Source organism: Oncorhynchus mykiss, chromosome 13, assembly GCF_057628025.1.
Source record: "Oncorhynchus mykiss isolate SJ-2025 chromosome 13, ASM5762802v1, whole genome shotgun sequence".
Classification (NCBI taxonomy): domain Eukaryota; kingdom Metazoa; phylum Chordata; class Actinopteri; order Salmoniformes; family Salmonidae; genus Oncorhynchus; species Oncorhynchus mykiss.
The window spans coordinates 23,453,658-23,464,301 of NC_143034.1; the positions used below are offsets into that span (position 1 = coordinate 23,453,658).

At 45.3% G+C, this 10,644-nt stretch overlaps 1 protein-coding gene across 2 annotated transcripts; it reads left to right on the top strand.

The window, feature by feature from the left end:
- The first annotated feature begins 7,165 nt into the window (after positions 1–7,165).
- Positions 7,166–9,557, top strand: LOC110487288 (uncharacterized). 2 transcript variants are annotated; one of them, XM_036942596.2, is made up of 2 exons: positions 7,166–7,365; positions 7,524–9,557. In XM_036942596.2, exon 2 carries the CDS (start codon positions 7,585–7,587, stop codon positions 8,602–8,604), a length of 1,020 nt encoding a protein of 339 aa, XP_036798491.2. In that variant the 5' UTR covers positions 7,166–7,365; positions 7,524–7,584; the 3' UTR covers positions 8,605–9,557. The 2 variants fall into 2 exon arrangements, with proteins under 2 accessions (XP_036798491.2, XP_090050557.1); XM_090194431.1 differs by having other exon boundaries at positions 7,556–9,557.
- The last annotated feature ends 1,087 nt before the right edge of the window (positions 9,558–10,644 follow it).

A 10,644-nucleotide genomic window follows, 5' to 3' on the forward strand; every position in this document is an offset into this window, starting at 1 on the left:
CACACAATATAGAGGGTACAGTAGATCTCTTATATAGCGACGCAGCTTTAATTGGTTTAATTGGTTGTTGTTGATGTGTCATACCGTCAGATCAATGGTGGCAGTGGTTACTGCTGAACAAGTATTGCCGTGGATTTAATTTATTGAGAGATATCAATTTAATTGGAACGCAAGCAATCTAAATCTGTTGTTATATCATGACAAAGCTAGCTGACCATTATGGGGTTTAAAAAACGCTGGACATTAAACTGCCTGTGTGGCGAACCCACAGATCACCTGCACTTCCAGGTGGGAAACCTCTTCATCATGTTCTCCTAAGAGGCTAGACCCCAGTTGGCTCAAAAAGCAAAACAAGCCTCTTAAAATGTCCCCACCTTTAACAGGCAGTATCAGGGAGCGAGAGGTATCGTCCCACCTGCACACTAGTAAACAATAATAATTTGCTCTCCTTCCGCTACACATAAAATACTGTTTTGTCCCGGGGGGCATCACATTCATCAAGGCACAGTTTACACCTCTACACCCCTCCCATACAGAGTCCCAGACGTGGTTTTACGGAGTGGGGAATTTATTAGTGTCGTTTTCTGCGTGTATACAGATGTCTTGTTGTCTTGGCGTTTAGGGGAAATGGCTAGTCGTGTGTCGTCAGTTGTGGTTAGTGGAGATGGGAATCGAACGAATGGCTTACAGGTCAAGGGAAGCATTGAAGTCATTGGGTGCGTCCCAAATGCAATCCTAGCCCCATAGGGCTCTGTTCAAAAGTAGTGCACTATGTAGGGTATATGGTGCCATTTGGGACACTGATTTAATGTACTAGCCTCACGGCTACACACAATGGTAGGGAAGGGTATCAGAGTGTTGTTCATTAGGCAGGAAATGTAAGAAAACAGATTGAAACAGGAAGAGACTACCTGACCTTGTCCAATAAGAAAAGCCGTGAAACGCTAGGCTACGGTGTGCCTGAACGAGTACGGCTCACTGCAATAAGTTCTGGCCCAGAAAGTTAAAAACATAGGAAGTAGAGGGTATTATGTAAGCTCTCTCTTCTGAGACGAATAGTAACAGACAGCTGGCCTTAAAAGGAACACAGACATCTCTCAATACCGGTTCTGCAGGTTTGCAAATTCACAACTCAAAGTGATCGGTCTGTTTTGATTTACCCATATGCACAATTCAGTGTGTTTGACAAAAAAATGAATTTCATGACAGAAGTCCCTTCATGGTGTTTTTAGTATGGCTGATATCCCAGCAGAGCTTGGATTGCAATATGTCATATTCAGTAGAACTCATATGATACACACCCTTGTAGCTGAAGGATGTTTGTATTGTTGTGGATGGATGCCGGTCTAAGTCCCCTACCACAGTAACACTACTAATATTTCTTTGAATAGACGTACATGTGGGCTTTTCAGAGAAATAAGTACACTCTTGTTGAGTGTGAGGAGGACACGCACCCACACCCACACTTCCCCTCGCCCCCCTCCGAACACATCAGTCTGCCAAGCCCAATCAAAGGAACCACCAAGGAGCAAGGGGGGGGGGGGGCAAATCCAATCTCAATATTGATTTGAGGAGGCTTGAGGAAAGACGGAGGGGAAGTGTGTGTGTGTTCCTGTGTGTGCATGTGTGTCTAACTGTGTGTGGTTGTGCGAGTGTGTGTGTGTAAATGCTTTGCTGTGTGTGTGTGTCCTCTCATACACTGCATCTCTAACCTGCATGCTGAAGAGGCTGTAGTCTCCACACCCCGGCGGTGTCTAAATCGAGGATAACATCCCCATCATCCATCCTTCCCAACATCTGAACACGGCCCCCTAAGGCCCCGGGACGTGGCAGTGCTGTCTGGAACCATCACTGCACCCCATTGACACACACACACACACACACACACACAAACACACACACACACACACACACACACACACACACACACACACACACACACACACACACACACACACACCAATGACAGGAAATGGATGACAGCCAGCAAAGGAAGTGACATCGAACATCTGACATCGGATTAATGTAACTGGACACTGGTTCTCGATTGTTAATTCATACATTGATTTAATTAATTTGGTATTTTGGCCGTGACCTTACTCCCAATAAACCAGAGAAAATTCAGTGTCAGTACTTGTCATGTCTCTTCCAAAGCAGTCATGAAATGAAAGCCAGTTGAACTTTGTCACACTGATTTGAGAGAATATCTGAACATTTGTCAGATGCTTGTAAAAGGTTTTAACACAATAAAAGCCCCCATCCTCAAACTAACCTTAATGACCTGCATTAAGAAGTGGATTAACAATGTATTGTCCAGCTAAAATACTACATATACTGTATAACTCTTATATAGCTAAACAATGGCTAATTCACTTGAAATCAATTTCAACTATTTAAATCACTGTAAAATGCCTTATTTATAGTCAATCTGTCTTTCCTCCTACATGAAGAGGAGACATTTCCCCCGCTGTCTGACATAGCATCAGCAAACCGAGGGATAGAGGGTGTGATAGGTAAAGAGATAGAGAGTTAGTTCTCTCTATGACTTTGCACTTTTTTCCTCGTTAGGGGAGCATTCTGTCTGAGGAACACACACACACCCAAAAACACACACACACACCGCCTCTGAGACAGCCCCCGGCCCAACGTGCGTGTGATCGGAATCACTAATGAGGTTACCGCAGCGATAATTGACGGCCATTTAAAATGTAGGGAGTCATTATATTGTGGCTTGGATGGTTTTAATGAGAATTATGGATGCAAAACCAATGCATTTTATATGAATCAAACAAACAAACCAAAACAGGGAGATGGAAGGACAGAGGGAAAGGAGGGGGAAACAAAGCTAATGGCTTTGGACTAAACAGGAGGAGGAGAGGACAGATGTTTGTTGAAATCTTACTTCTTACCGCCGCCGCAGGAACTCAATATGTTGTCAACTGTTTTCTAACATGTGTACACCCTCTTGCCAAACATCAGCTACTGTACAGTGTGTGTGTGTGTGTGTGTGTGTGTGTGTGTGTGTGTGTGTGTGTGTGTGTGTGTGTGTGTGTGTGTGTGTGTGTGTGTGTGTGTGTGTGTGTGTGTGTGTGTGTGTGTGTGTGTGTGTGTGTGTGTGTCGGCTAAATGCATCGTTGGCTCTTTTCACAGACAAACTATTGATATTTTGTGTCCACAGCAGTGCAAGATGGGATTATTTTCATATTTCAGGTTTTCCAGACAGATGGGCTTTCACACTCACATGCAATTTAGATCAATGAGACCAGAAGATGCAGAGAATCCACTAATACATGACAATACATATAGTTATCTATTGGGCTTTTCTGCAGGTAGGCAAACCTCACAAAGATTTCTGTGTGTTTGTGTGTGTCCATATGCACATGGCTGTGTGAGTGTGTGTGTGTGTGTATAAGTATCTGCAAATGGGAACACAATATCCTGAGGACAGTCTTGAGGCACAATGAGCATGTCAACCCATCCAGCACATAAGGGCTGTACTGATAGAGAGAGGCTGCTGGTCCAATCAGTGCCCTGTCTACAGAATGCTGCTGCAATAGCATCACAGCGGGGTACTGACTGTGACATCAGAGGAACCACATGGAACACCCCTGCTGATTCCCACCCTGCAGGCCAGGTGTGTTTAGACACACAGATAGTGACACACACACGCAGACACAGGCACACATGTACTCAGGCATGTATATATTCACACCCTGAGACTCCAACTACATCTCCACATAGAAACACACTAAATCTCTGACACCAGCAATCACACAAAAACCTCCATCTACTAAAATCTCCCTCATGTCGCATCAACCCACACAGTAAACATTCCCTCACTCACAGCACATAATTTCAACTCTGCTAACCTGTGATCCTTCTCTAACCCACTGTCCAGCTCTTTTAACCTCTGGTACTTCTCCAACCCCCTGTCCAGCTCTTATAACCTCTGGTCCTTCTCCAACCCACTGTCCAGCTCCTATAACCTCTGGTCCTTCTCCAACCCACTGTTGAGCTCTTATAACCTCTGGTCCTTCTCCAACCCACTGTCCAGCTCTTATAACCTCTGGTCCTTCTCCAACCCACTGTCCAGCTCTTATAACCTCTGGTCCTTCTCCAACCCACTGTCCAGCTCTTATAACCTCTGGTCCTTCTCCAACCCACTGTCCAGCTCTTATAACCTCTGGTCCTTCTCCAACCCACTGTCGAGCTCTTATAACCTCTGGTCCTTCTCCAACCCACTGTCCAGCTCTTATAACCTCTGGTCCTTCTCCAACCCACTGTCCAGCTCCTATAACCTCTGGTCCTTCTCCAACCCACTGTTGAGCTCTTATAACCTCTGGTCCTTCTCCAACCCACTGTCCAGCTCTTATAACCTCTGGTCCTTCTCCAACCCACTGTCGAGCTCTTATAACCTCTGGTCCTTCTCCAACCCAATGTCCAGCTCTTATAACCTCTGGTCCTTCTCCAACCCACTGTCCAGCTCCTATAACCTCTGGTCCTTCTCCAACACACTGTCCAGCTCTTATAACCTCTGGTCCTTCTCTAACCCACTGTCCAGCTCTTATAACCTCTGGTCCTTCTCCAACCCACTGTCCAGCTCTTATAACCTCTGGTCCTTCTCCAACCCACTGTCCAGCTCTTATAACCTCTGGTCCTTCTCCAACCCACTGTCGAGCTCTTATAACCTCTGGTCCTTCTCCAACCCACTGTCCAGCTCTTATAACCTCTGGCCCTTCTCTAACCCACTGTCCAGCTCTTATAACCTCTGGGCCTTCTCCAACCCACTGTCCAGCTCTTATAACCTCTGGTCCTTCTCTAACCCACTGTCCAGCTCTTATAACCTCTGGTCCTTCTCCAACCCACTGTCCAGCTCTTATAACCTCTGGTCCTTCTCCAACCCACTGTCCAGCTCTTATAACCTCTGGTCCTTCTCTAACCCACTGTCCAGCTCTTATAACCTCTGGGCCTTCTCCAACCCACTGTCCAGCTCTTATAACCTCTGGTCCTTCTCTAACCCACTGTCCAGCTCTTATAACCTCTGGTCCTTCTCCAACCCACTGTCCAGCTCTTATAACCTCTGGTCCTTCTCCAACCCACTGTCCAGCTCTTATAACCTCTGGTCCTTCTCCAACCCATTGTCCAGCTCTTATAACCTCTGGTCCTTCTCCAACCCACTGTCCAGCTCTTATAACCTCTGGTCCTTCTCCAACCCACTGTCCAGCTCCTATAACCTCTGGTCCTTCTCCAACACACTGTCCAGCTCTTATAACCTCTGGTCCTTCTCTAACCCACTGTCCAGCTCTTATAACCTCTGGTCCTTCTCCAACCCACTGTCCAGCTCTTATAACCTCTGGTCCTTCTCCAACCCACTGTCCAGCTCTTATAACCTCTGGTCCTTCTCCAACCCACTGTCCAGCTCTTATAACCTCTGGTCCTTCTCCAACCCACCGTCCAGCTCTTATAACCTCTGGCCCTTCTCTAACCCACTGTCCAGCTCTTATAACCTCTGGGCCTTCTCCAACCCACTGTCCAGCTCTTATAACCTCTGGTCCTTCTCTAACCCACTGTCCAGCTCTTATAACCTCTGGTCCTTCTCCAACCCACTGTCCAGCTCTTATAACCTCTGGTCCTTCTCCAACCCACTGTCCAGCTCTTATAACCTCTGGTCCTTCTCTAACCCACTGTCCAGCTCTTATAACCTCTGGGCCTTCTCCAACCCACTGTCCAGCTCTTATAACCTCTGGTCCTTCTCTAAACCACTGTCCAGCTCTTATAACCTCTGGTCCTTCTCCAGCCCACTGTCCAGCTCTTATAACCCACTGTCCAGTGACTAACAACATTAATCTAGTCAGTTATACCATCGGGTCATGTGAAAGCTCCAGCGCCAGCTCCTCAGTATAGGCCAGTAATTAGAAACAGTGTGTCAGCCTAATACTGCTAAATGCACACACACACACACACACACACACACACACACACACACACACACACACACACACACACACACACACACACACACACACACACACACACACACACACACATTCCTATTTTCCCACGGTAACACCAACCCAAATGCTCCTGTGATCTGCCCGGTTCCATTAAGATGGATTACTCCCCTTTACATAATCATCTTAAACTGATTAATATGGTGTGGGAGACTTGTGGAAGGTGACTTTTGTTCATCTCAGAGGCATTCTGTCTAAAAGCCATATGAGGGTAGAGTATTGTCCATCTCTCCAGTGGCTCCTGGGGACAACAGGCCCCATTAGGACTTAGCAATTTTCTCTCTTTCTAATACGTTACCTCATTGTGGGCTTCCTTATTAGGGGTGTGAAGAGCACTTTAAGACCACACTATGGCAGGATAGGAGTCGGTGTTAAGGAGGATTGGAATCAACACTGCAACAGACAAGCATGTGGAATTGGAGTTGAACAGAGTGTGACTTGCCTCCTATATTCTAGTTAAACTCTTGCTAACGTTAATTTTGGGTGTGCACACACACACACACACACGCACGCACGCACACACACACGCGCGCACACACACACTGTAGCGGTCTGCAGAGATCCTGTACCAGTTACCAATAGCGGTCCGGGATAGTACTGTAGCTACTGCAGAGGCCATTTGACACCTCCTTTATGAAGAGACGCAGTGCGCAGGGCTGGCTGCATAATGAAACACAACCCTGGCTGGAACAGTACAGTACAGTTCATCATTTGGGCCTTAGTCTGCTGAAAAACTCTGTACCCTGGTTACAACACACAGCCTTAGTTCTGGTTAAAAATGCAAGGATTACAATATGTGTTGTTCCCCAGATAAAACGGCTCTGTTATAACCTCCTTTATGACTTAAGACATGTTACATCCTGTATCATTAGAAACGTCACACTACATTTTCACTAAAAATACAAACCAAATGTTAAAAAAGTGGTTTGTGTAAGTTATGGTCGTCCATAAAGCCAGAATCTTCAGTAGGCAGATACAGCCAGTCAAGGGTGAGTCGAGTGCTGAATTCAAAAACCAGGCAGCCATTTGACAGAGAGAGAGAGAGAGAGAGAGAGAGAGAGAGAGAGAGAGAGAGAGAGGGGTGACGTAAACTCTAATAGCTAAATAACTGCCCCCTTTCACCTTATATGGCCAGGAGACATCCTGCTCTGATCATGTGACTTCCTGTATGATTGAAAACGAAAGGAAGACAGATAACTTCTATGTACATTCCTTTTACCAGTAACAACTTTTTTTGGTGTAGAATAATCTGTCTGGTGAATCACTTTTACCTCTACCTCCCATTAGAGATCAACGCCGATCTGTCATTAAGTGAACTAACTAATATATAAGCATATAACTTGGACGTTTTTTGGTAAGTATTTTATCCAACTTAACCTTTTCAAATTGCAGCTGTTTTATACTCTGTTTTGATATACTGTATGTAAAACGTAGTTTATTTCCTTCCATATATATATAGATATATTACCTAGTCAGACTATTTTCCCCTTTCTTACTCGTCCAATTCTGCAGTATTGTGCATTGACACACTTATTTGTGGTCAGGGAGGAAATTCCTTAAAATTGGGGAGGATATGTCCATGTGGGGAGGAGATTACTTCACTACTTCTGCACGAAGAATGGCTCTGTCAGGGCCACGGAATGGCAGAACCTACATCATGTACCATGGCACCTCTTGGTGGGCTGCACAGAAAATCATGGCCAAAGGTTTTTGTCAATCCAAGTGTGGCATGTTGGGGCAGGGTGTGTATCTAAGCCGGGACCTGGAGAAGGCTAGTAGATACCCCCTGGACCTCACTGAACACCAGGTTGTCATCAAAGTTAAAGTCAATGTGGGCAAGGTGAAAAAAGTAGACCGCCAAGGCCACCCTTTGCAGAAGACGTGGCATGACGAAGGTTACGACTCAGCCTGGGTTCCTCCTAACTGTGGCATGGTGAAGAGTGGTTTAGAAGAGACCTGTGTCTGGGACCCAAACCGCATCACTGTTTTAGACACTATCAAATCAAAAACAGAACCCACCTTACAAAGTGAGGACACTGATGAGGAAGAGGATGAAGAGGACACTGGGGAGGAGGAAGAGGGGGTGGAGGGAGAGGAGGAGGATTATGAGGAAGAGGGGGTTAATGAAGAGGAGGAGGGGGATTATGAGGAAGAGGGGGTTGATGAAGAGGAGGAGGAGGAGGAGGAAGAGGATTATGAGAAAGAAGGGGTGGAGGGAGAGGAGGAGGATTATGAGGAAGAGGGGGTTGATGAAGAGGAGGAGGAGGAGGATTATGAGAAAGAAGAGGAAGCAGATGGGGATACTGAGGAGGAGGAGGAAGAGGATGAAGCAGATGGGGACACTGTGGAGGAGGAGGATGAGGAGGAAGCGGATGGGGACACTGAGGAGGAGGAGGGAGACGAAGAGAAGGAGGAGGAAGCAGATGGGGACACTGAGGAGGAGGAGGAGGAGGAGGAGGAGGGAGAGGAAGAGGAGGAAGCAGATGGGGACACTGAGGAGGAGGAGGAGGAGGGGGACACTGAGGAGGATTATGAAGAAGAGGAGATGGAGGGAGAGGAGGATTATGAGGAAGAGGAGGAGGACTCATGGTGAAGATAAGCAGGCTATTCTATGAACTCAGTGGTATTTTTAACACATCTACTCTCTCTCTCTCTCAGGCTGAGGGACAGAAGTCACCATCATTGTAAAATGTCAGCTAATTTGTTATTTTGGGAAAGTAATTTCTGTAGATGTTTACTTACTTAATGTGATTCATTTGCATTTATCCCACAGGTGTGAGACACGATAATGGTCATGATTAGGGACATGAGTTTTTCCCGACCACAATGGCCTGACCAGGAAAAACTCCAGGCTCTGGTTATGATACACAGATTTAGGGGCCCAATGTTGTTCCTGGTCAGGTACATCATACTTGATATACATTGAAAGAAGACTGCAAGTGCTTCACATGTACTGTATAGCCAGAGGATAATAAACATGTTTTTGTACTTGCTGACCTTTGGTGGTAAAGCTATTACCATGCTGACATCAGACAATCACTCTAACAACCATAGAAATATGGCTGAAAATACAGCTAAGCCTGTCGACTATCCACGTACTCAGACATTATTGTTAAGGGAATTTTAATCAATAATGACTAATTATGTATACATTTCAATCAGGACTGACTAATCAGAATACTACTATGTTACTGTATATGTACCAATCAGAATACTATTATGTTACTGTATATGTATGAATTTTCTTTTAATCCTAGTACTGAATATAATGTGTATAAATATAATCAAGAATTAGAACAATGACTGTCTGTTCCTTGGTAGAAATGAATGAACTATATCGCCAGACTGGCTAGAATGCTTATCTACACAGGCTGACCTTGGCTCTAGACTGATGTGGGAAGGCTTGAGAACTATACAGCCTTTCTACCAGTGTCAAGAAGTGACGGAACATTTAGAAAACGCTGACGTCATTTTCAGTTTATAATCTGTGGTAAAATGTATCATGAGCAGTACTCACGAGAATAAATGCAGCTGGTTGATTTCAAAGGCTGGTCTCTGTTCATTTTATACAAATAATGGTCTTACAAACTCTTATGAATTGACAGAGTGATTCATTTTAATTGGGTATTATAACAGAGGAATTTAATTCATGTAACAATTATACAGTGTGTTACAATCTAGACAGACATACAACCATAACACAACACTAAACATTATTCAACCCTTCTCCATCCTTGCACAGTGGGGGAGCTGTATAACACGCACGCACGCACACACACAAACTGCAGCAACATGTCCAGCCCTAGTCTGTTAATCTTTGTGGTCATCCTCTGGGGACAGGGCTGACAGAGATTTCCTCAGTGTGCTGTTACCCAAACGTGTACATATGTTACCCAATGTGTGTGTGTCTACTAGCTCACCCACCACCACCGCACACAGGTGGCCGGTCACCACACTGCCACGCCAAAGCCCCTTGCATACCTCCCCCTGCCTCCCTTTTCTCCCTCTGTCTGGCTGGCTAACAGTCTGTCTCCCCTACACCCCCAACTCACCCATCTCCCCTGCCTGTCTTCCTCACCTGTTAAGACGGTAGCCACACAGGAACGACCAGGGAACATTGGGTCCTTGATGAAAATGCATGTTCTGACACTCGCATTGGCGGATATTGTGGCCTTACCAATACAGAGGGAATCAGACACACACACACACACACACACACACACACACACACACACACACACACACACACACACACACACACACACACACACAGTCTTGAAAGGAGGCTATTTGAAGTAATGGAGCATGTCAATGGAAGAAAATGTCAGATTAAATATTTATTTAAAGTATTGCAGATCACATTCAAAGCAGAGGTACAAAAGAAGTGGATTTGCTACAGCTGACCCATTTGTCATAATTGTATTTTATTTAGCTTTGTGTTATTACATGAAAATGTGTCTACATATTAAATCAACCAGAGCGAGTCAATTACTACAGTTATTTCATACTTGTTTGTGAAAGCATCACGACCGTGAACGATAACAATCTGTCAATAATCTCTGGTGAACAGACCACGTAGACATACATGGTACCGTATATCTGTCTTTATACTATGACCACTGACGAGTAGCAG

What these genes read in the sequence shown, in the direction of transcription:
- LOC110487288 (XM_036942596.2), top strand. Translation starts at nt 7,585, where the DNA reads ATGTCCATGTGGGGAGGAGATTACTTCACTACTTCTGCACGAAGAATG.